Source organism: Choloepus didactylus, chromosome 2 (genome assembly GCF_015220235.1).
Source record: "Choloepus didactylus isolate mChoDid1 chromosome 2, mChoDid1.pri, whole genome shotgun sequence".
Classification (NCBI taxonomy): domain Eukaryota; kingdom Metazoa; phylum Chordata; class Mammalia; order Pilosa; family Megalonychidae; genus Choloepus; species Choloepus didactylus.
In genome coordinates, this window is record NC_051308.1 from 9,651,049 (window position 1) to 9,678,321 (window position 27,273).

The 27,273-nt window shown below is 38.4% G+C and overlaps 1 protein-coding gene across 8 annotated transcripts in view; it reads left to right on the top strand.

Moving 5' to 3' along the window:
- ARID1B (AT-rich interaction domain 1B) overlaps positions 1-27,273 on the top strand; it is a 510,581-nt gene that overhangs the window by 382,168 nt on the left and 101,140 nt on the right. For 7 of the 8 annotated variants that reach the window (XM_037820294.1, XM_037820340.1, XM_037820304.1 and 4 more), the window contains one exon: positions 13,262-13,351. The exons of the other annotated variant lie outside the window; for it this stretch is intronic. In XM_037820294.1, coding sequence (XP_037676222.1) covers positions 13,262-13,351 — 90 coding nt within the window. The remainder of the gene's footprint in view (positions 1-13,261; positions 13,352-27,273) is intronic. 8 annotated transcript variants of the gene reach the window in all.

The following is a 27,273-nucleotide window of genomic DNA, read 5'->3' on the forward strand; positions in this document are numbered from 1 at the left end:
TGTGTGACCTTGCTGAGGATGCCAAATGTATTAACTCATTGGTTTTTAAAAAGTAACGTGTTGTGTGGTATTTTTGCTATTGGATAGATTAGGTGATATCTCAAGCAGCCCTGTTAGCCCAGTTGCCCATTTCCCTTCCTTTCTTAATTCATTGCTTTCTTCTTTCCTTCAGTAATTCAGCAAAGTGCTGAGTGCCAACTCTACAGCAGGCCCAGTTTCTAGGACCTGGGGATTATGCATTAAGCATAAAAGGCAAAGGACCCTGTCCTCATAAAACTTAAATTCTAGTGAGAAAGACAAAAAACAAGCAAATAAGGATACAATTTATTTCCTGGTATTGTCAGAAAAAATATCAGGCTAAGATATTATGGGCTTATATAGGATATGGAGTTGCTTCTTTAGACAGGAGTGGTTAGGAAAGGTGTCTCTTAGAAATTGATATTTGAATAAAAGACATGAATGAAGTCATCCATGCAGAGAAAGCAAGTACAAAGCCCTAAATCAGTAATGTGCTTGGCATCATGGGGGCGGGGATGGGACACACAAGGAAGCTGTTGTGGCTGGGTCATAGTGGGGGGGAAAGGGGGAAGAATGGGTAGTAGTTACATTAGAGGATAGCCAAAGGCCAGCTTATATAGGGCTTTGTAGGTCACGATTTGGATTTAGGAATTGATTTTAAGTGTTGTGATGGTTGAGAAGGCAGAGAATGGCATGATCCAATATAGGTTTTAAAAGGATTATGCTGGATGCTGAGGGGAAAATACTCTGCAGGCTAAAGGTGGAAGCAGGCAGACTAGTCAGAAGGCCATTGGAGTAACCTGGTTGGGACTGTTGGGGATGGTGTTTGTAGATGTAGCAGAAGTGTTGGTGGAAGGTTTTTGGCCTGGACATTGGGTAAATAGTGGTGCTTTTTACCAGGTTTGGAAGACTGAGGAAGAAGCAAGTTCGTTTGTTTCTTTTTTTTTTTGGGGGGGGGGGGGGGGGATTAAGAGTATTATTTTGTATATGTTACATTTGAGATGCCTGTTAGGTGTCCAAAGGGAGGTGTTGAGTAGGCAATTAGATAGTGTGTGGATTCAAGGGAGAGATTCAGGCTGGGGGAATAAACTTGTATGTCATTAAGGTCCTAGATGAGATCACTTGGGCAGTGGTTTGGAGACTATAGCATCTGAACCATCTGGAGGGCTGGTTAAAGCACACATTGCTGGGTCCCAAACCCAGGTTCTGATTCAGTAGGTTGGGGATGGAGCCTGAGAATTTGTGTTTCCAGCAGGTCCCCAATTGATGATGAAGCTGCTAGTCTGGAGACTTGTGACTTGGGAAATGACTGAAGGTCAGGCTTTCAATGCTTGCTACACACTAGAACATTCTGGGCAGCTTCACACAAAAAAAGTCTGATGCCTAGGCCAAACCCCCAGAGATACTCATTTAATTGATCTGAGGTGGACTATTCCATCAGAAACATTTTTAAGCTTGCCAGGCAATTACTATTTGCAGCCAAGGCTGAAGGAAAGAATTCTGAGCTTCTCAGAAGAGAGGAGTCCTGAGGCCAGAACCCTAAAGCACTCAAAAATGTAGAGTCTGTGAACAGGAAGAGGAAATGGAGAAGGAACAGCCTGTGATATAAGTGGCAAACCAGGAAAACCTCATGTCCTAAAAGCCGTGCAGAGAGTGTTTCTGAGCTATGGAAGAGACCAGCTGTGTCCAGTGCAGCTTAACACTTCCCTTGAAGTGGCCCTGGCAGTGTTTTCAGAGGAAGTTGGATTCCTGGTTATGGTCATGTATATAGATTGGTCTTAGACAAGCGTAGGGATCAATAGCTCGTATTTTTAAGGGCAGCATGTTGCCACTTCGGGTCTCACCTTTCTAAAAATAGGTTGTGGCTCAATTGAAAATAATGTCCCAGAAGAAAATTCTTGTGTAAAATGCTGTTAAATTCTCAGACTTAATTCAGTTAGTAATAGAATCCCCTTTGATACTTTACAATTGATATTTTAAGTCCGTTTCACACGAAACTCAAGAATCGTGCCATCTAAATTCTGCTTGAAAATAGGCAAAAATATATACTGTTTTGAGAACTGAACTACAATGGCTACTTTTTTAAGTTGAATCATTGCTTTTTATTAAAAGCAGAGTGAACTAGTTTAGTATGCCTTGTTTCAATACTGCTGACCATGACTTTGTGTCACATGTTTGCTGTTAGAGCTGAATTAAATGAGAATATGTTGTTCTCTTTTGCCTGGAATATCCAGCCCAACCATTATCAGCCTGGCAAACTCCTGCTGATCTTTCAAGACCCAGCTCTAGTATCTTGGTTTGCAGAGTCATTGCTGACCACCCATGCTGAACAGAGTCTAGCTCTGCCCCCTTGGAATGCCCCCTTGCCCAGGAGCAGCCCCTGGAGGGCAGTGAACATTACTTTCTTCTTTTTATCCTTAGTACCAAGAACAATGCCTGCCAAGTAAGAGGCACTCAGTAGATGTTGGCCAAATGAAAGAACTCACAGTTCTCTTGTAACAAGCAGGAATTCAGGAAAAAAATGTTCCTAAGTTGTTTACTTACATAATCTTGTCCCCTAGGGCCTTAGAGCCATCTTTCTACCTTAGCATTTTCACATTTTGTGGGACCATTCTATTTCCCTCCCTTTTGAAAGAGAGTCTTCTATGATAGATTATTTTACTATCTTTCCTCTTAAAAACAGAGCCTGAATTATGATTTGTCAATCTAAATCAGAGCTTTACATATGTAGATACTGCCTGATTCTTATCCTTCCTGTAGACAGAAATTGTGCCACATAAATATGGTAGCAAAATTCTGGAATTGTCTAATGTCCAATTTTTACATCAGCTGTTTTTTCAATAAATATTAATAACTAATCCTATTTTCAGTGAAACGGGCAACTAAAAACAGATTGGCTGGAGGAGAGAGTTTGTCATTGCCCAGATGATATTCCCATTTTCCCTGTAGCCATTGTCAGCATTGAGCAGATAAACATGGAATGATGAAATAATAGCCCTTGACTGGGATTTGGGCTTCAGCCACACATAAGTAATATGTTGCAGATATTTGAAGTGATAAATAGAAAAAAAAAAAAAAAAACCACTTATTAATGAAAAAGTTACCTTTCAAAATCATACTTGTTGAATATTTATTTAAAATCTAAAATAAAAGAAATGGTAAATCCATGAGCCTGTGGTCCAGATCGGGTCCCCTCCTCTGTGTTGCCACGGTCTGTAGCTCGTCTGGTTTCCCAGACCACTGGCTCCCTGTGACTTGGGCATAGCCCATCTCCTTGGCATCACCTGGGAGAGTTTAGCTTCCCCCTTTGCCAGGCCTGGTCCCTGGCCACAGTTACCACCGCATCCGCCTCAGCTACCCCCATGCTGAAAAGGCTGACCCACCCCCCAGCACCCACCCAAGACAAGCATGATTCAAAAGGAACAGAGCTTTTAATCAGGGTTAATCAGGGTCCCATTGTCCGTCTCTTTGCTCTTGACAAAATAAATACCCAAATGTATGTCATGCCTTGTACTGTGATGTCAAAGCGAGTTAAATAGGTGCTCATTACCTTTAAATATGAATAAAAAAGCATTGGGTATACTCTTTCTTTGAATATGAAGATTTCAGTCCAGAAGTTTTGGATTTTTTTTTCTTTTTTAAGTTTTTCAGCATAGTACAGTGCTTTTAGTTTTCTGCCTCTGTACTTTTAAAATTAGTTTTATACCAACAGCTTAGAAGTCTTAAGTTTTATCATAAAAGTATGCTCTCATTATCTGGCATTTTTAAAATGAAGTAAATTTCACAGCCTTTTAGAAAAAAATACATTATTTTAGTACATAAATTGACAATTCCACCTCTAAATAGCAAATATTTAAAAACGTGTTGCCTATAATGCCAGTGTTTTATCTGTTGGTCCAATTTTAGGTATCCTGTGCTATTTTCCTAAAATTCCAATCTTTCATTCCCAAACTGTATGGTTTTTCTCACCTCATCGCACATCCAGAAGCAGCATAAAAATTCACGTTGACTGCCTGTGGTCAGGAAAGCGTGGTCCCACATACATCCTGGGCCTGCCGAGCACTCGTACACACGTTTTCTATTTTGGATTCGAAAATGACTCTCAGGGAGTGAGCATCAGTGTGCGGCACTTTTCAGAGCTACCGTGTTTATACTCAGAGTTGTCACAAAGTGTTGGAACCCAGAAGGAGAAATATTGAACAAGAGAGGATGGGGACAAGTGAAACTTTTATTAAGGGAAAGAAAGAGCCTGAGCTTTAAAAAGGCCTGTCTCTGTCAGGCTGTGCAGAGCAGCGATCAAGTGGAAAAAAGGGAGCAGGCAGGCGCCTCATCTGATCGTTCTCCTGGGGGCCCAGGTGGACAAATTGGCAACCCTGTTCACAGCGTTTTTTCTTCTCCCCTTTGTACCGTAAGAACTGCTAATCGGATCCATGCTGCTGCAACTGTGGTTAGTTATTAACAGAATAAAAGCAGATTTCTTCAAAAGAACGGGTGGGGGAAACGACTATACAAAATTGCAAGGTTGTTAGAATCTTAAATGCACAGCAGTCGGTTTTTTCCCTTATTCTGAATTATACGGTGAATACAAGTCTTTCATCTGTCACTATACCCATTTCTTCTGAAGGCAGCCAAATATTAAGCTTCTCAAACAAAAAAGGAATCTTAGAAAGAGGAAAAATATTGAGGAGGAATAAGAATGGGTATGAGAGGAGGAAATTAGGTTTTGTTTTTATTAATTTCTCCTGGTGAGAGAAATATAAACTGCCTGCTCTATTTGGTTCCCCTCCCCGGCCTCCTGCCTTCCGTCAAAGCAAGGATTAGAGCAGACTAAGCTAGTAGCTCTTGTACATCTATGCCTGGGTTTCTGCATGCATGAAGTGCAGAACCGGCCACTTTTTTTAGAGATAATTGAGGGCTGTGGATCTAGACTTCCTGGTGAAGGGTAGGTGAGCTGTGTTATAGCCAAACATATATAGAAACCCACCCCACCCCCCTTCCCCACAGGTATTTCTTCATACCCAGAAAGCCATTGAATTGTACACCTCAGCTTTACAGCTATTGAAAAGGATGTTTATTTTGACAGTGCTGAATAGAGACAATAAGTTTGTAAATTACAAGCGCATCTTTGACTTTCACAAGGGATACCTTCTGGGAGCCTCAAGATTCCCAAAGATGGAAGTATTTGTACTGGGCACATCCAGTTTTGTCTCTAACTAAATGGCCATTTTTTCTACAAAGAAACACAGTTTTCATTCACTTCACCAGAGTTACTGGGAAGTGAAGAACATCTAATGGAGTTGGGCCATGTTGCTCATGCCACTTGCGGTTTGGGGCAGGATTGCAATCATGCCTTAGTAAAATCAGAAACCATGCCTTTCACCCACCTGAGAACGGTCCAAACGAAGAATACTATATTTTAAAACTGAGAATCTCCTTTGCCTAAACGTTTTAGTGTTTTATCCTTAATGAAAGTATATAACGACCTGCATGGTAAAGTCTGAAAGTCTGTGTTTTTGCCTGGTGGTCTCTGACTTGACTTGTAGTGTGCCTTTTTAGTTCCTGTGCCTCAAGTTCTCTGTAGACAAGTGTCTACTCAAAAGGGCTCTAGTAAGTTTCGAGTGGTAAGACTATGTGAAAGGTATTATGTAATTATAGTGTACTTAATTAATGAAAGAAAAGAGGGCAATTGGAAAAATTCTGATTTGAACCTAGTGGTCTGGATGAATTATGTATTATAACAAGTTGTTCTTTGTAAAAGCAAACAAAGCAGAAAGCTTTGGTAGTAGGTCTCTTTTAAGGAAATAATTCTTACATAGAATATATCATATTCACTTGTTTTTTCAGTCATCTACTAACCTCCCTTTGAAGTTATGCTATCTTGGACTCAGGAAGATTAATAGAGAGACCCTTAACCTAGAAACCATGTGGAGAGAACAGCTGAAAAGCCTAAATCCAGCAAGTTTTGTAACTTTCTTTACCATGAAGGAAGGTATCTCCAGTTAAGGATACATGGGAACCTCTTATTCTGTCTGTTTCAGGGAATCCTGGGAATTTCCTTGTTCCCTTAACAGCTCAAGAGTACAGAAGTTAGACACACCTGTGAAGTACTGATTTGTCTCTATAGTCAGACCTAACGGTACAATAACAGCTTGCAGTACCTTGGGGGAGGGTTAGTCAAACCTTAGTAGCCCTATTTTGGGTGAAAATTTGAGCCATAGGAAATGAAAGGGTTTGCCTTGCAGGACTCAAGCTGAACTCTTTAAAGTTTGGGATTTCAAGTTGCTGTGGTAACATGTTGCCATTTGGAAGATGGAGGTAAGGAAGAGTGTTACTTTCTGCTTTATAGTGCTCTAATTTGAGGAGAATTAGTTCACAAAGTATTGTGTTGACAGCCTGTTCAGAGCTCCTGCCCCTTCTTCTGTATACCCCAAATACAGGATGATCTGGTGAGTGTGAGAGCCACTTTATAATGTGCACATGCATGCATGCACACACACACAACACACACCCCGAACTATAGTGAGCACTGTGAGTGCGTATTCAGGCACTTCAGATGAACTGTTAAATAGAACCATGATGCTGGGAACCTGAGCAGATTCTGTATTTTAAATGTTGACTTTAGAGCATATTGAAGTTGTTGTCAGTCAGCCTGCTTCTTGGATTCTGGGAGTAAGAGAAAATTTTTTTTTTTTCCTTTCTTGAAGAAAATAGAAGACACACCAAATAGGAAGAAGTTATACTCAAAATAAATTGTGGATTTTCTACCTCTATAAATGCATAAGGCTAGGCCATTTGATCAATTTATGGATTATGAAAAACTCGTATTTCACTCACACTATTAGGCATTAGGCAGGTCTTTAAACTTTACTAAGGAAATGAGCAGTGAAATCCTTGCTGCTTGCATTGCGAAGTTGTGCCATCTTACCACACTCTAGTTTGGATGCTATCTTTGATAAAATGTTACATGGCTTCCACAGACACGGAATCTACCATGCAACCCACCAGTGCCATCTCTAAAGAAAATCTTACTTGTCATTTATCATGGTGCAACAAAAGATCCTAACCAGTACTTCATGTTTCAAATTAAAGGAGAACATCTGTGAAAACAGGTATCTAAGAAATACATCCTTCAGAAGACCAGCAACATCAGGCTCTAGTGGGTGAGAACCAGATTCTGCTTTAACAATTCAAGAGAGAGCTGATTTCCATAATCTGCAGAAAGCAAGACTAAGTATTTGAAAGAAAGCAACTGGTGTCTTAATCCTGGACGTAGCAGAATTGAATAATACTCAGAGAGAAGTGCGAAATGGAAGTTGATCTTGGTCATGATGTATCAGTAATTGGTAGCCATAATTTCTACAATTTTTTTTAAATTCCTTGCTAAAGGAATTATCATCAAGAATTCTTGAAGATTAGAGGAATGATTCAATAGCTAATTGCTTGAAACTGTGAAATATTTTTTGTAGCACTATTCCAGGGAAAGAACTTGATTATGATAGAGTTATTTGCAAAGTGACAAAGTATTCCTTGTTTGTTCTTACACTTCTAAACAACCACAGCCAGTAATTTAATTCACGTGAATTGTCAGATCCTACTTTTTCCAGCAATAGACCAGTGTTACCCCTGTCAATTTGAAGGAATTTATGAATAAGACTCAAGTCTTTTTCAATAAACACCTCATGATCTCCATCCTAAGGAAGAATCGGCCAACAACATTGTCCAGGTTTCTTGTGGTTTAACGTGTCGTTTAACATAACATTTCACGTTAATTACAAGAAGCAAATTGCTTGAATTACCAATGAAAGAATATCATTTAGGGAACTGCCTTCTACACAGTAAATACTAAGGTTTTTCTTTCCCCCCTTCATTTTGTATATTCAAGCTAACAATCTCCAATTTATCTGAGAACATATAAGACAAAGAATTATGTATTCTGGATGTTATTCCCTCTTTATTCGTTTCTTTATTCACTTGCAAAAAGTTAACTACAGTAGAAAAATTAGAGGTGGAGAGGGGACAGAATGGATTCCTGGTGCTAACATTGAGCTCAAATAATGTCTGTCATTTCAGGTTTGCTGTGTTGATTAATTGTATCGGTATTACATCTTGGGTAACTAAAACCATCAAAAAACTAGGTTGGTTGATCTTTTAGCTGCCGCTGTGTGAAAAGAAGTACTTTTCTTCTGGCTATTACAACTTTCAAAAAATGGAATTTCTTGGTATTTCTGTGCCTTTTAAAATTATATGGAGACAGCACAGTGTTACCCTGGTTGGTTTGCCAGGGGCTATTGTAGTTCAGAGTTAGTGTCTTTGTTCTTTTAAGTTCTTATAGTTGTATGCTGTTGTAATTTAGAAAGGAATAATCCAGGGAAGTTTTAGCCTCAGTAAGGGATTAATGTGGAAAGCCTGTTCATCTCATGCTTATTCTCTGCCATCCCAGCACAACAGTAGTAGAGTATAAACTTACACATGATTGCATCTGATAAGCACTTTTGATTTGTTTGTTTTGGTCTAAACTAAAAAGCATTGGGAAAAGAAAACTGCAAGTAGTCATTTAGCTAAAAATGTACCTGCCAAATAACTACACTTGCTATTTTAAGTCCTGAACTGTGCATGTATTATATGCTGAGGACCCAAAGCATCCTATACTATATCTGGTTTGGAGAGGACATAAATGAAATTCTGTTACTGACATTTATTTATGTAAGCTTCTGTCACAGCCCTTAGGGAGCTTTGCCAGTCAAAAGGCCAAAGAAGACTCCAAGCATTTTCTGAAACATGAACTTTATTTGGGGCTTACTCACAGGGAGGCAGAAAGCAGCAGAAATCAAAACAGCTTTTTGCTCATCGGGCAGGTACCGCTTTCACGGGGAAGTTGGCCACTGGATTTAAAGATTTAAAGAAGACAGCGAGCCAGTTATAGAGTTTAAGACAAAGATATTCCTAAGGGTGAGAGAGCATCCTGTGACATGGGGGTGGTGCAGGAAGGAAAGAATTATAGGATGGGGCTTTGTAAATAACCACAAAAGAGGTAACACTTGAAGGCCAGGAAGCAGGTAGACTAGAGTAACATTCTAGACCAAGAGTTTCTCACCTACTGCTTACATCCCATTTAAAGTTACAGTTTACCCTTTTTCTCTTTACTGGCTTACAAAGATGATAGTTAAACATTAGGTCATGCAGACTGCTGTGTGCCAAGGTCCGCAGGCCTGTTCTGTTCAGGCCAGGGGCTGCCACAGCTTCCGTATTAAATATGGGGGAGTGTGTCAGGTTTGTATGTCAATGCTCGTTATTAAATACCATTTGATGTTCACAGACTTACTGAGCGAGTGTTCCTGAATGTTTCTTGACCGATATTATTTAGAACAGGGCTCAGCAAACTACAATCTGCGGGGAAAATCCAGTCTATTTCCTGTGTTTATAAATAAAGTTTTATTTCTGTTTTATTTATATATGTTCAGTGGCTGCTTTTATGCTACAGCAGTCTGAGTAGTTGCGACAGAGAACATGTGGCCTGCAAAACCGAAAATATTTACTGTCTGGCAATTTTTTGAAAAAGTGCCTATTACTGATCTGGAATCATAAGATGAAACTACATGATTTCTGATAACCTGTAGCGATCCAAATAGCTATTTTTCTGAGCTTTGTTCCTGGAGTAATCAGCCAAGCAATTTCTTTATTTATTCAACAGATATTTATTGAATGCTTACTATGTGTCCAGTTCAGGGGATCTAGCAGGGAGCAAAATAGAATTCTCTGCATTCGTGGAACTTACATTCTAGCGAGAGGAGACAGACAATAAATACAGAAGTAAAATAAGAGCTAAGGGAATATTAACATCATCTGTCTAAAAGAAACAGAACTTACTGGTTGTTAAAAATCACAGTATAGACTTATAATGACATTTTTAAGTCAACAAAAAGTAAAAGTTCAGGTGATTTATAAATGCTTCATTCTTACTTGTTGCAGTAACATTTTGAACAGTGTTGTGTACGTGGTCATTAGAGAATAAATGCATAGGTATAAAATGGTGAATTTATTCTAATGCACAGTATAGTTTTTTTCCTGTTGCATCTTTTTCCATTGTGCTTACATTATTATCAACATAGGCAAGGGAAAAACATTGGACTTATTTAAAAACTCAGTTTTAATTAAGTTCCTCATGAAGTTTGCTCACTATGGATGGCAATATTCTCTTTTAAAGTAATTACCAAATTTGCTTTGAATGGTTTTACCTAAGACTAATATATATCACAAAAATCCATGGCTTTGAAGTTATTTCCTTAATTTGGGTGCTTTAAAGGGCCCTGACTTTTCTTCTTGATATGGACTGTGGACACAAATGAGTCTTCTAGATTACATTTCTCAGTCATTCATCATCTGCTATGGCTGTGCTCATACCTGTGTTTACAGGGGATGAAGTTTTTTCTTATTAACTATGAAACTATGGTCGGAATGTTAAGAAGATAAGAGAAAATGAATTTTAAATGTTTTGGGCAAATCTGTCCAAATCACAAAAAGGCTCCTGTTTGTTTTTTTAACAGTATGAATTTAACAGATGAATTGTCTGATTGCTTTAAAGGGATATATGTCTTCAAATTTCACCAGACAGCCAGGAGTGCTTCTTGGCTGTGACCGTATCTTATAAATTTGTACAGCCTTTTGTTTTTACTTTTGCTGTTTTACCTAAGAGCAGTGCCTCAGGCATGCACAGTGTAAGTAGTGGTGTCCTGTGTTAACATAAAATTGCTGTTTATTTTTACTGTCATGAGTCTATGAATTCAGGCTGTCATGCAGAAGTGATCATTATAATGTAAGCTTTTACTGTCTTATGGCAGCTGATTCCCCAGTGACATTCTTAAAAGTCAGTATTTGGCTGTAGCATGCTTTCAGTTTGTAAATGTACTGTAGCTCGTGAGCCTTAGGGTATTTCATAGGAAGCATGTGACCCACAGTGGACACAGCAGCTTTTGTATATCTGTAGTTAAGTTGGTGACCAGCATTTCCCCTTGAAATTGTTTTGATTCAGAATGTTATGTATTTTTTACTTTACATTTTTTAAAAACATATAATGAAATAATTTCTAGCTTTTAGGAAAGTTGCAAAGTTAATACAAAAACAATATAGAGAATTCCAATATACCTCTTACCCAGATTTATAAACTTTTAACAATTTCCACATTTGTACATGCTCTCTGTTTATCTCCTAAACCTTTGAGAATAGGTTACATACATCATACTCCTTGAACACTTAATATGTCCACATACATTTCCTAAGAACAAAGATATATCATCAAATACAGCTGTCAATTCAAGAAATTTAACATTGATAAAAAGCATGCAGTTTATGTTCCAGTTTTTTCAATTTTTCAAGTAATTTACATTTAATTATTTCATACTAACACTAATTTACTACAAATGTCTAAGGCTAAATGAATGGTTAAACAAATTCTATACTGTTTTGTCTTGGTCTTTTTTCCAACCCAGAAACTGAGAGCAATTCCCAGTGGTTTCACAGCACCATGCTTCTCAGTGTGTCTACACCATTACTTGGTTTTGACTTTATCTGAGAATGAGAGTGGCAGTTGGGTCCAGAAGCACTCAAAAGAACATTCATAAGTTTTACATTCTTCTCTAAAAGTGAGGAGCCTAAACTGCAGAAAACAATTTGAGAATTACTTTATAGTAATATTTTGAACAACTGTTCATACCTGTTTTCTATATTGAAAATCATCTTCCTGCCCCTCTGGCTATCTCAGAAGCAGCTGTTCATTAGTAAGTATGCAGCGATGGCCCTGGGAAGCTTGTGACCTGTGCATTTTCCTCACCTGCAATGCAGTGGGCAGACACCTGCTTGCCAGCATGCAGAATCCATCCTGTAGGCACATTTCGTAGGCATATGGAGGTTGGTTGTTCCTCTGTGAGACCCCATCTCTGGCCCTGTGGTGGGTCGTGACCTCTACAGGGTGTATTGATGGTGATTTCCAGTGCGCTGATTTCCTTTTCTACTCACTTCTGATTCTCTTTAGAAATATACAGAACTATGGAACCCATAGGACCAATGGGATAAAAACAGTGAGCTTGCTCTAGCATGATCACTTGATTATCATACCAGAAGGTTGCACAGGGGCACACACACACACACACACACACACACACACACGTGTATATATATATATATATATATATATAAAAGACATTCTGTCTTTCCACTTTATTTTAGTCAAGAGGAAAGCAGAAGGTAAAATAGCCCAGTCTTCGTGCTGCCTTGAGGATTGGGCTAATGCCTTTCTGTAATTCTGTAATATTTTTTAGTATTTGACCTCTGAGCCAGAAAATGAGTGGAGATAATCAGGTACTTCCAGTGATTCTTAAGTTTCAAAATCCAGTCTCCTGCCCTTACATGACCCACTGTCTCTCTTTTCTCAATATAAATAGTAAATATCTTTTCCTTTAATTCATATTCTCAGATTAAGGACCATTAAAAAACAAAGATTTATTTGATCTTTGTTTGCTAATGGAGGGATAAAAAAAGTAAAAGGCGTGATTCCAGCCTCAAGGAGTTTACAATGTGAGCAAACGTTAAGTTAGTGGAAATCAAATAGATGCTTGAAGTGTGCTATATTAACAATAAATAGCAAAAGAGATACAGAATAACATTCCCTTCTTTAGTGATCATATACACTAGTATATTTTATGTTTTGTAATGGAATGCTTTAATTTCCTTCTCCTAAATTCATGTTAAATTCTCTGATTGACTAAATACAAAGATTTTTTAAAAAAATCTTTCGATGTATCTATATGGATTGAATGTGTCCAATGAAAAATTGTTGGTAGCTATGCATGCCTTGCCTACCTGGGGACTCATTTAAACTCAGGAGGATGAGTTTAATTCACCACTCTTGGATTTTGTTAAACTCACTGAAGAACTGTGTGTCAGGAGATTTTTGCTGCAAATTGATTCATGTCTGTGATTGTGAGAAGTCATTCAGTAAGAAATTGAACTTTTTAGCAGGTCTTTTGCTAAATACGTTTATGAATTTTCTTCTTCATTTTGCCTCCTTCCCTCCCCTCTAAAATAAGGTAAAATATTACACTTTTTTGATAAATGTCTTTTTCTGTGTGGGGCTGTACCTTTTGTGATCATAAGGGTTAAATAAGTGTAGCTATGTCTTGGTTTTGCACAATCACAGTATTAATGCAAAGGGTCCCCGCACCCCCACTCTCCCTCCTGTGTTTTACAGGCAGTCAGATGCCTCCTCAGCCACCTGGTAGCCAGTCAGAATCCAGTGCCCATCCTGCCTTGAGCCAGTCACCAATGCCACAGGAAAGAGGTTGGTCTTCAGTTCGTATCTTACATGCCTGTTGTGTTTTGACTATATAAAGGTTTATATGAATTTGCTTACCTATGTTAATCTCTTATTTAAAAAACAAAAAAAAGGATCTCATGTTTTCTCATCACATAAAAGAAATAAACAGGAACCTACATAGAACAAATGCACAAAAGGAGGGTTCATTCTTGCAGATTGGGAGCACTTCTAGGCACTTCTAGGCCAAAGAATGTATGTGTCCACATAACACCATGAAACATAGATTATACAAGACTATAAGCTAGCATTTGGTCTAGCTGTGTAAAAATAACTATGCGTGTAAGTTGGATATTTGTCCTAATGAATTAAAATATTTTAGTTTGTGTGTGGGTGTTTAGCTGTTTTGATCAATTACTTGTCCTATACTGTTTAATAGTAAACTATTAAACACAGATCTAAAAGATCAAATAGTTCGGTCACCTGAATTTACAAATAAAGAAACTGAGGGACCATAAAAGTTATACATAACTTGCAAGAGCCAGAAAAATGAACTTGGACCTTCTGCCTTGCAGATTTACTAATGCTAAAAGGGAGTGTATTCCTGAAATCGTTTGAACACTCACATTATCCCACATCTGCAAAATTCTTTGACCTTTAGCTCAGTTCTGCCTGTCTTTCCTTCAGACTAAAGAATGCAGTTACCACTGCCTTGGGTGAGGCCTCGGACCTCCATTTGCGTATCTCTTTCTCCCCTTCAATAGTAAAGCTACTTTTGGTGGTGGTGGTAACAGAGGTGATTTTATTCCAGGTTAATGTAGACCTGGGGTTCCAACCTACTGCACGATCTGGTGCTGTGTCAGTGCCACTTTCTCACTCCTGCCAGTGTAGGCCTGCCCACCTCACCCCATCCCCATCGTAGCCCATTAGGAAGAAGCCACTTGGCTTCACTTCTTTTCTTTGACCCCACCCCATCCCCAGAAGGCAGAAGTTGCCAGCTTGTTAACTGATATTTAAAGGGTTCCTGACCCTAATGTTTATAATTATTTCTATACGAGTTGAAGAGATGATGATTTGCTTCCAATTAGATTTATAAGGTTTCACTTACTTTACATGTTAAAAAATTAGCAGTAAGTTGATCTAGAAAGCAATGCAAATGAAAAGATGGGTTAGCCTATCTACATATCATTTGTTTTGAACTGAATGTTTATAAAGATAAAATGAATTTATCATTTTCTAATTCCTTTGCATATTTAATTTTTTATTAAAATGGAAGGTATAATTATAATACCTGAATTCCCTTCAGACATACAATAATACATTTTAATAACAGAATAGTTAGTGTTTCTCAAACTTTAGAGTGCATCAGAATCACTTGGAGGACTTATTGGATTAGATGCTAGGCCTCACCCTCAGAGTTTCTGATTCAGTAGGTCTGAGAATGAGGTACAAAAATCTGCATTTCTGACAAGTTCCCAGACAATGCTGACACTGCTGGTCCAAGGACCACATCTGAGAACCACCGCCTAGGACAATACTAAAATATGTTTTAGTAACTGTGTGAACAAGCGTTTTCATTCGTTTCTCTAGACTCTGCACTGTGAGCGCTTGTCAGTCCCTCTAGTATCTCATATCCTGTCTATAAATTGCTTGTTCTGTACTAACCCTCATGTGGCTCTGGTTTTCCTGAAGACATTACAGAATTTAATGATGCCGAGCAGGGGGGTGATTCTCACCAAACGCCTTTTCTTTGGCAGTGGGATTGCACCTCCTTGTGCTGTGGGTCAGGGATGTGGGGAGGAAAGGGAGAAAAGAAACACTCCTGCACTGAGTGCCTACTCAGGCCAGCTCTGGAGCTAGCGTCTTTTTAGAGTTGTTACTTCATTTGATCCTCACTTATACCCCTGTAACGTTACTCTCGCAGAATTCTGTTTATTTTGCAAGTATTTAGAGGATAAGAGAAATTGTAGTTACTAAGATTAGATTAGTTCTATCCTAATAGAGAATGGCTTAATTAATGTGTTGTCCTCTTTTCCAAGAGAGCTGGTGAAGGAGGAAATGAAATAAAATAATCATCTGAGCAGATAAATAAGTATAATTATTATTAACATTAAAATGATCACATGTTTAACCCATACAAAATGTTAAATTTAATGAAACTAGCAAATGCCCTTCTAGTTTATTGGATTTAGCAATTAGGTAAAAATGTTTATTTGGACGGATATAGAGAGGTCAGAATTAATTTTTTGAAAACCTGTTAATTGAATTTCCTTTGAATATTCACAGTGGTATCTAGTTAAATATTCATGTTAATGCTGGTGGTTTTCTGAAGGTCTGAACTAGATCCAGATTCTCAGAATCAACATAGGGTATTTCACCCTTTTCATCTAGTGTGCCAGCAGGGACTTCCTTAGTGTAATCCCATAGTAGTTGAATAATTGCAAGGTAGTAATGAGGATTTAATTAGTCCTTCAGATATGCTGAAACCGAACCACTAAGAACTTTCCCTTTTGGACATGGATTGTAAGCCGAATAGATGCTGCAACAAGGCTGTGATGTGCTAGAAAATGTGTTCTGTTGCTGGAGGCAGTTTCTGGCCCCATTCTGTGACCGTCAGATCTGTATGAAAGGTGTTCTGGGTGAAATCGTCCAGAATTATTGAGTAGCAACCACCCTAACCTTCATTCTTGTCCACATTGCCAACCTACACAACAATTTATTTTATTTTTTATTTTTTATTTTTTTTTGTCTCTCTGCTATTTAAAAGGAAGAGTTGCAGTCAGAACATGACTGGCTCACTGTGCCTGATTGAGAATTGGCTTTTACTATAACCGTGGCACTAAAATTAGATGAGCTAGACTAGCTGCATTTTCTCTACAGCTGGAGGACAAGGAGAAAATAGATAACAAAAATTTACATTGTTATAAATCTTGTTCAGCCAAAGTTTAGTTTCTTGGCAGCTGTTTGTCAATAATATTACAAAAATCTAATCTTTCAAATCTAATCTTCCCAGAGTGCTATTTATCAGTAGCTGAATTTTTATTAATATAAAGAGAGCTGTTATCCAGAAAAAGTATGTACCATATAGGATACAATCAGACATTTAGATGTTCTTTTTGTATGCTCCCACAAAATGGTGACTCAATTTCTATACCTAAAAAGTCTTAAGATTTCAAACTTACATATTTTATTTAGACTGATTGAATAGAATGTGTCTTCCTTATTCTTATATTTATTTCCTTCACTATCACCCTAAATCTTTACTGCTTTGGTACTGTAATTTTATTTCCTCCCTTTAATGGTGCGTTCTAGCTTCTTTTCAGAGTCTGAATAGAAATCCTCATCAGATTTCTAGTCACATTGTATTTGCTAAGAGCATATCTTTCTCTTGCTTTTTTTTTTTTGATGCCTGGGGAAAAAAAAGAGATCTCTTAAAATAAATTTGGTATCTTACTGTGAATTAAAGTGAGCTTCCAAGGGCCAGAGCTGAATCTTGTTTATACCCTGCATCCCTATGTCTACCCCAGAGCCTCGCTTTCAATAGATATGCAGCAAAGATTGAGCTGGATGACTGAAAATAATTCAGTTTTCCCACCCATTCAAAGAACTCACATCTTTTCAAAGCATATAACAACCAAATAATAGAATATTTCTTGTTTTTAAACTCTTTAACAAATTAATTAAGTCTTCTTACACTTTTACCTAATACAGGTAATTTGCTGTAGCAGAGAGTGTTTCTGTCTGCTAAAACCCTGTCATCAGTTTGGTCTTGTGTCCGATTGAAGCTCCTGCTCTGCCCTTCTTTCTTCCCAGACGTATTTCTATGAATGAGCAGACATGGTGTCAGTCTGGAGTGGAAGCCTCCCACCGTGGGGCCAGGCACAAAATGAATTGCTGAGCGTACTCCTCCCTCACCAAAAAAATGTTCTTTATAACCCAGAGGTATTTAGTTGGAGATAAATAAAAAATTACTACAACTTTTTAATGCTACCAGCTGGTCTCATAATGATACTGACACTAAAAATTAGTTTAAAAAATTTTTAATGATTGAATATTTTAATTGACCTATACACTTAATTGTAGAGAACAGATTAACAGATTAGTACAGAAAATGCAGGAGAACAACAAGATAATTATTAAAAAGTTGTAAGTGAAGTTTAAAATGCCTTTCTGTTTTTACAAACTCCAAAACAATTTTTTTCTCTTTGTGTTGATTCTCAGTTTTAGGTATGACAGTAAGTCTGCAGATTCTGACACGTATCATAGAGTGGACTGAGCAATGGAAAATGTTCTCTTAATCCTACCTTTCTAATTACCTTTATATATAACAGTGTTTTTATCATTTAGGCTGTGCACATACGAAATATAAAATGATATATTACTTTCCTAATAAATGCTGTGTAACTATAGAAGATCAATGTATTAAGACCTTCATGATATTCTACCCCACCCCCATATGCGATTAATTTGGCCTCTGCTCTTAATTGAGGGTTTCTTTTTTATGATCTATGAAAGATAAAAATAAACTAAAATCAGAGATTATATGAAACAGACACTATCTAGACTTTACTGTAGAAAGCTGTTTTTAATTTCTTCAGCTTCAAAACTCTGCCTTTGGGCTGTGATTGTGGACCAAGCCAAAGTGAGTCATGGGGAAATAATAGTATAGCAAGACTGGTAAGTTCCTATTAAGTCTACTAACTATTCTTACGTTCATCAAAAACTGGGAAGGTGAGAGCTGGGGAAGTGATGTCACCAAGATGGCAGAATAAGACACTCCAGAATTCCATGCCCCACAAAAGCTTTAACAGCAAGCAAAGTCAGGCAGAACCATCTTTCTCAGAGCTTCAGAAAGAATTTCAGTTACTGGGCAAGCATCAAATAAAGAAAAAGGCAGCTTAAAAAGGGTAGGAAAACCTCACAGTTATCCTTTTGGCCCTTCCTCCACCCTCTTCTTAGTACAGTACAGAGACAGTCCACACTCCCAGTACAGGTCCCTGGAGAGAGTTGAGTAACCCTTGTGCACATACTATGGTGCATGTCTGTCTGTTTACTAGGATGCATGTCTGTCTGTACCAAGCTTTCTGATGTCAGCCTAAAGGACTGAATCAGAACACTCATCATAGACTTGCCATCCCATGACTTGCCCTACTCATAGAGGTGGCTCGCAGAGCAGCTAAAAAGCTGTAGAATAGTCAGATCACAGCTGCCTGGAGCACAGGATTGTCGGCTTTGGCACATACAGTGTGGCACCTGCTAATGAGAGGAAACAGTTTCCTAGGGGAAAGGGGACATTGGGATCCGCTTAAATGGGGAAATTCAGGGTCATCTGTGCATGCCCAGGACCAAGACACATACTCAGAAGAGACCATATGCTTTCACCTCGTGTTGTGTTAGACACCCCCACGGGACAACCTGCAAAGACTTTAGAAAAGGTGTGTGCATGCGCACGTGTTTTCTCTCTCTCTCTCTCCCTCTCTCTCTCTCTCTCTCTCTCTCTCTCTCTCTGGCTAGCTTTTGGCATTCAAGGAAATCTCTGTCATAAAGCTATCTGGATATAAGCTTTAGGAACAGACTCCTCAGTGGCTAAATTCCAGAGATAATAAAATATCAAAATGTCCAATGTGCAATGAAAGATTACAAAGCATGCAAAGAAACAGGAGTTGGCCGATGCAAAGGAGCAAAATAAAACAGTTGAAACTACCATGAGGAGGATCAGATCTTCTACATACCTAGGACTTGAATTTAAAAAAAAAAAAAAAGAGGTCTATAAATGTGCTCAAAAACTTAAAGGAATAGATGAACAAAGAACTAACAGATATCAGGAAAATGATAGATGAATGAAAAGAGAATACCAATAAAGAGAAGCAAATCATATAAAGGAATCAAACATAGCTAAAGACCACAATAACAGAAACAAGGTAATTCCTTAGAGAAGTTCAACAGCAGATTAGAGCTGGCAGAAGAAAGTAGAGTAATGCCGAGACAAGTGAAATAGAGAATAGATAAATGATAGAGAGAATCGATTAAACCAAAGGTGGTACTTTCAAAAGAGTAATAAAATTAACAAACCTTTACCTGGTCTGACAAAAAAAGTAGATGGCCATTAACAAAAATCAGAAATGAATGGGGGGGGGGGGATTACTAACAACCTTACAGAAATAAAAAGGATTGTAAGAGGATACCAGGTAATTAGACACCCTAAGTGAAATGGACAAATTCCTGGAAACACACAAGTTATCTAAACTTACTTAAGAGGGAATAGGACAATTAGAGAGACTCGGGCAAGATGGCGGCATAGAGAGGAGTGGAAGCTAAGTAGTCACCCTGGAACAACTACAGAAAACCAGAAACAACCAGTAAATAATCCAGAATAACTGCGGGGGGACAAACGAGACCATCCACTCATCATACACCAACCTGAATTGGGAGGAATGCCCGAGAACACAGCATAAAATCTGTAAGTAAAACCTGCGGAACCAGGTCGGGAGACCCCCTCCCCCATAGCCCGAGCTGCAAAGCCTCCTGGTGCCACAGAGAAGCTCTCTCCCAGCAAGCGAACACAGCTCAGCTGAGCTCCAGCTGGGGTTTTAAGTAGCGAGTGTGAACTGCTCACTAAAGGTACGCATCCCCAAAAAACAGACAGAGGCTTTGGGTGACGACTGACCTGGGAGAGCCGGAGGGTTGCCTTGGACCTGGTCTGAAGGGGACTATCTGTTTCTTTTTTGGCTCAGTGGAGAAAGCCCCAGTCATTTTCAGTTTCCAGGGCTGTGACTCGGGGAAGGGTGGAGACACCACAAGCAGAGAGCGAGACCACTGAAATGCTAATGACCTCCGCCTGAGGGGTCTGTCTTCTCTAGGAGGAAAGGGGTGGGGCCCTTTCCATTCAGAACCAGACCCCAGAGCCTGGGGGAACACAGCCATACCTCCTCACACCAGTCAAGAATTATAGGCTAACAGGCATCACCTGCTGGGCAGAAAAGCACAGTGACCTGAGGCATCAAAGGGTGGAGCAATTCTCGAAGACACACCCTCAGGGAAACCAGATACTGAATATTTCTTCCCTCTGGGACCTGAGCCCGTTCTGGTCTGGGAAAACCTGATTTGGATAACCAAGGAAACCATGCCTAGACAACAGAAAATTACAACCTACACTAACAAAAACAAAGTTATGGCCCAGTCAAAGGAACAAACGTACACTTCAACTGAGATACAGGAATTTAAACAACTAATGCTAAATCAATTCAAAAAGTTTAGAGAAGATATTGCAAAAGAGATAGAGGCTGTAAAGGAAGCACTGGACATGTATATGGCAGAAATCAAAAGTTCAAAAAACCTACTAGTAGAATCTATGGAAATGAAAGGCACAATACAAGAGATGAAAGACACAATGGAAACATACAACAGCAGATCTCAAGAGGCAGAAGAAAACACTCAGGAACTGGAGAACAAAACACCTGAAAGCCTACATGCAAAGGAGCAGATGGAGAAAAGAATGAAAAAAATATGAGCAACGTCTCCGGGAACTCAAGGATGAAACAAAGTACAATAATGTACGTATCATTGGTGTCCCAGAAGGAGAAGAGAAGGGAAAGGGGGCAGAAGCAATAATAGAGGAAATAATTAATGAAAATTTCCCATCTCTTATGAAAGACATAAAATTACAGATCCAAGAAGCGCAGCGTACTCCAAACAGAATAGATCTGAATAGGCCTACGCCAAGACACTTAATAATCACATTATCAAATGTCAAAGACAGAGAATCTTGAAAGCAGCAAGAGAAAAGCAATCCATTACATACAAAGGAAGCTTAATAAGACTATGTGCGGATCTCTCAGCAGAAACCATGGAGGCAAGAAGGAAGTGGTGTGATATATTTAAGATACTGAAAGAGAAAAACCACCAAGAATCCTGTATCCAGCAAAGCTGTCCTTCAAATATGAGGAGACCTCAAAATATTTTCTGACAAACAGACAATGAGAGACTTTGTGAACAAGACACCTGCCCTACAGGAAATACTAAAGGGAGCACTACAGGGTGATAGAAGACAGGAGTGTGTGGTTTGGAACACAATTTTGGGAGATGGTAGCACAACAATGTAAGTACACTGAACAAAGACAACTATGAATACGGTTGAGAGAGGAAGGTGGGGAGCATGTGAGACACCACAAGAAAGGAGGAAAGATAACGACTGGGACTGTGTAACTTGGTGAAATCTAGAGTATTCAACAATTGTGATAAAATGTACAAATATGTTCTTTTACGAGGGAGAACAAGCAAATGTCAACCTTGCAAGGTGTTAAAAATGGGGTTGCATTGGGGGAGGGATGCAATCAGCATAAGCTAGAGACTGTAACTAATAGAATCATTGTATTATGCTTCCTTTAATGTAACAAAGGTGATATACCAAGGTGAATGCAGATAAGAGGTGGGGATAGGGGAGGCATGTTAGACACTTGACATTGGTGGTATTGTCTGATTCTTTATTCTACTTTGATTTAAGGTTATTTTTCCTTTTGCTGCTTCCTAGCTGTCATTTTTTTGTTTCCTCTTTCTTTTGCCTCTCTACCTTCTTTGACTCTCCCTCCTGCCTTGTGGAAGAAATGTAGATGCTCTTGCTTAGTATGAGCAGAATGTTCAATTAGGATGAACTTAAATGTTTGGAAATGAACAGGGGTGTTGGTAGCAAGATGTGAGAATAACTAACAGTGCCTAATGGTGTGTGAATGAGGTGGAAAGGGGAAGCTCAGAGTCATATATGTCACCAGAAGGAAAGTTGGAGGTCAAAAAATGGAAATGTATAAAACTGAATCCTGTGGTGGGCAATGTCCATGATCAGCTGTACAAATACTAGAAATCACTTCATGAACCAGAACAAATGTATGACAATACAATTAGAAGTTAATAATAGAGGGGCATATAGGGAAGAACTATATACCTATTACAAACTATGTGCTACAGTTAGTAGTATTTCAACATTTTTTCATAAACAGTAACAAACGTACCGTATCAATACTAGGAGTCAACAATTGAGGGGGGTTGGTTAGGGATAGGGGAGGTTTAGAGTTTCCTTTTCTTTTTTTCTTTTTTCATCTTTCACTTTATTTCTTGTCTGGAGTAATGAAAAGTTTCTAAAAATTGAACAAAAATTAAGTGTGATGGATGCACAGCTGTATGAGGGTACCCAGGGGCAAGTGATTGTACACTTTGGATCTTTGGATAATTGTATGGTATCTGAACAATCTCAATAAAAATGGAAAAAAAAAAAAAATAAGAGGGAATAGAAGATTTCAGTAGACCAGTAACAAGTAAAGAGGTGGAATGAGTAATCAAAAACCTCCAGAAAAGGAAAAGTTCTGGACCAGATTGCTTCACTGGTGAAATTTACCAAACATTCAAAGAAGAATTAACACCAATCCTTCTCAAACTCTTAAAGTATTGAAGAAGAGAGACCACTTCCTAATTAACATTCAACGAAGCCAGCATCACCATAATACCAAAGCCAGATATGTAAATGTCATAAGAAATAACTATAGACCAATATCTTTTATAACATAGATGTAAGAATCCTCAATAAAATACTAGCTAACCAATTCCAACAGCACATGAGAAAGATTATATGCCATGATCAAGTGAATGAGTCTCCTGAATGCAAGGGTGGTTTAGCTAAGAAAATCGATCGGTGTAATATATCACATTAATAGGATGAAGCAGGGACGGTGTGGGTGAACCACATGATCATCTCAATTGACGAACAAAAGGCATTTGACAAAATCCAGCACCTTTTCTTAATAAAAATATTTAGAAAACTAGGAATAGAAGGGAACTTCCAAAATACGATAAAAGGACATATATGAAAAGCCCACGGCTATTGTCATACTCAAAAGGTGAAAAAATGAAAGATTTCCCCCTACAATCACCAATAAGGCAAGGATGCCCACTTTTACCACCTCTATTCAGCATTGTACTGGAAGTGCTAGGCAGAGTAGTTACACCAGAAAAAAGACGGAAAGTCCAAACTGGGAAGATAGAAGTAAAACTATCCCTATTTGCAGATGGCATGATCTTAAATGATCTACAAAATGCTACTTGACCTAATAAATAAAATCAGCAAAGGGTAGAACATCAACATGCAAAAATCAGTAGTGTTTCTACATACCAGTAATGATTCAATCCGGAAAAAAAAAAAAAAGAAAAGAAAACAATTCCATTTACAAAGCAACTAAAAGAACAAAATATCTGGGAATAAATTTAACCAAAAATGAAAAGGACTTGTACACTGAAAACAAATCATTGCTGAAATTAAAGAAGACCTGAACAAATGGAAAGATACGTGCTCATGGTTTGAAGATATGTGCTCATGGTTTCGAAGACTTAATATTGTTAAGATGCCAGTACCACCCTTAAAAATTTACAGAGTCAATGTAATCCCAATGAAAATTCAGCGGTCTGCTTTGTAATCATCACATTCATCTGGAAGGTAAAAGGGGCCCTGAATAGCCAAAACCATCTTTAAAAAGGAGGAACAAAGTTGAAGGACTCACACTTACGATTTCAAAATTTATTACTAAGCTACAGTAATCAAAATAGTACAGTAATGGCACAAGACAGACATATAATCAGTGGAATAGAATAGCGAGTTCAGAAATAAACCCACATGTCTATGTTGAATTGATTTTTGACAAAGTGCCAAGTTCATTCAAATGGTGAAAGAATAGTCTCTTCAAAAAACAGTTCTTGGAAAACTGGATATCCACATGCACAATATCTCCCTAACTGTATACAAAATTAATTTGAAATGGATAAGCAACCTAAATATAAGTTAAAACTATAAAATTCTTAGGAGAAAACATACCTTCAAGATCAATGGATTCCTAGACTTGACAACAAAAGCATGAGCAACAAAAGAAAAATAGATAAATTGTACATCACTGAAATTTAAAACTTTTGTGCCTCAAAGGACAATATCAAGAAAGTGAAAAGATGAAGAGAATGGGAAGAAATATTTGAAAGCATACATCTGATATGGGTATAATATGCAAAACATATAAAGAACTCTTATAATTCAACAATAAAAAGACAGCCCATTTTAAAAATGGGCAAAGTACTTGAATAAACTTTTCTCCAGGGAAGATATACAAATGGCCAACAAACACATGAAAAGATGCTCAGTATCATTAGCCATTAGGGAAATGCAAATCAAAATCACAGTGTAGTACCACCTCATACCCATTATTATGGTTGTTATTTTAAAAAAGAAAATAAGTACTGGTGAGGATATGGAGAAATAGGAACCCTAGTACATTATTGGTGGCAATATAAAATGGTGTAGCTGCTGAGCAAAACAATTTGGCAGTTCCTCCAAAAATTAAACATAGACCTACTACATAACCCTGGCAATCCCACTTCTCAGTATTTTTGAAATAAAAAATGGAGACTCAACCAGATATTTTTGTACACCACTGTTCATAGCAGCATTATTCACAATAGCCCAAGTGTCAAGGCAGCACAGTATTCACCAACGGATGAGGATTAACTGAATACATTATATACACACAGTGGAATGTTATTCACCCACAGAGGTGAGGTTCTGATACATGCTACAAACCGGATGCACCTTGAAGATACCATGTTTTGTGACATGTCAGACAGATGTATGACAGGACAGACCGCAGGCCCGCGAAGGGTTGTCACCAGAGCCAAGTGCAGTCAGTCTAAATTTTAGAATATTTGAAAGAAACATCATTTTGTTAGTTTTTGTTATGTGCAATAATTTTTTAATTGCCAAATGAAGTTCATTTTATTAAGACATTTGTAATCAGCTCAGTATTCTTACGTGAGAACACTTGAGAACATCTCCATCTTAGGTAAATTCACTATGTTTATATTTTATAACACTTAGCAATAACAGCGCAGTTCTCTTCTGTTTGTTTTGTTTCCCACCTCCATGAAAGACCACTGTCTGCACCTCATGCCCCTCCCCTCATAAAATCCTTTACTAGCTCCAGCTCGCCTTTGCCTTTGGGTAAAGCCTTGCAGTGCCTTCCTTGGTTATGAGGTCCTTTCTCATCCAGCCTCAGTCTGCCATTCTGGTCTCACGTCTTGGCATAACAGTATTTCACACTGTCTCCTGCCACGCTGAACTTCTTGAGACCTTTTTATAAGCTCTTTTCTCCAACAGGAACACTTGTGCCGCCGCACCTGTGTTCTCTTGCCCTTTAGGTCCCAGCTTTTACTAATCCTTTAGGTCCCAGGTAGCCTGCACACAGTAGGACTTGAGTAAATGTTTGCTAAGTGAACAAATGATTGAAGCCTGCCCTGTCATGGTGCTGCCCCTCTCATTTGAGGCACCCTTTCAATACACACATACATTGCTGGGGCAAACACCCCACCCACCCCTCCAAGCTCTGTGAGGCAAGGATCCTGGACCCCTGTTCCATTTCATAACTCGAGTGCCTAGTATTTTATGTGCTCTTTTATTTTGTGTGCTCTTTCTCATTTCTGTCTGCTGGGACTTCAGAACCAGAAGTCAAGGTTTAGGTGCAGGCTTTACCACTAACTAGTTTTTTGACTTGGGACTATTGAGTAAGGCTCCACTTCTTTTTATGTAAAATAAGGCTCAGACTGTCTCGTGGATTGTTACACAGATCAAATGAGGTCTTGTATCTGAATTATACATTTTAAAGCACTTTACAAATAATAATAAATGTAAGTATCAGGTACATATAATTCAGGTGAGATCTGAATTGAAAGCCCAAAAAGTAGTTTTTTTGCTTCTTCCATCTCATAGTAACATAAATATAATTGCCTTTGCCCTAAGCATTGATGCTGACATTTACAACTAAAACTTAAAAGATTTGCATAAGGAAAGGTCAGACATTGTATCCCCATCTACCATCTGGTTAATCAGATCCATCCCCGACTCTAATTTTCCCAATGATAGATAGAAATTTTACAACTAAGTCAGTAGCTAAGAGGGTTTTGTGGGGGTGAATGGGGAAAACCTTACATGTTGTTGTATATGCCTCTGTGTATAGGATGCTCTAGTAGCAGGGAAAGAAGTGGGAATGATTTTGCCAGTTAACCTAATAGCACAGCTGGTAGAGCACTGGGGGGCCTGGGTTAAAGCCTTGCACGGATCATTAGTTTCTGTCACCCTCAAAGCAATTCATGTTGTGAAGAGAAGCAGGCAGGCAAATAAACACTGAAGATATTAAAATGTAACAAGAATATTTTTTAAAATCTATTTTCCTCTCCAAATAGGAATCTGCCACCTATTTGTGAAGAGAAATAGCTCTGTATTGTGGGAGACACTCTGCTAAGGTGGTGCAGTGGGTGGCCATTATTTCACACATGTGGTGAGACCTCTTTTATTGAACTGGCTTGAAGAAACAAGGCAGTTTTTCTGTAAATTTTTAACAGATTCCAACATGAAAATAAATTGTCCATGTGCCAAAGGAAAAACATTCTTTGCTTTTAGGTGACTTATAGAACCTTGGATATTTTATTGGTATCTTGACAATGCTGTACCTCTCTGCTAGCTGAAGAGGCGGCTTTGATGAAGAAATCCAGTTTTTGTGTAATTGGTTCTGTGCTCTCTTGCCGTCATACATTAGCTGGGGCAGGCGGGTGTGCGTGTGTCTCTTCACCCCCCCTCACTCTCTCTCTGCTGTTTTCCTTTTCATGGGTATGATGAACCATCATGTGGACCTTGTGCTTAACCCTGTATTTTTCAACAGTACTTAAAGTGTAGGTTCCAGTATTTGTTGTGCTATGTGAACAAGAAGAACTCACATTTGTAGGCTAGGATCCGAGTGAAAATTCTTCCAATTTAATTTTTCAGAATGTCCTGTTTTTGCCTTCATTATTTATTTGACTTTGTTTTTTATTCAGTTTTGTAATACCCTTCAACTTAGCAATACGTTTTCGTTGTGTGGTCCTTTAATTTA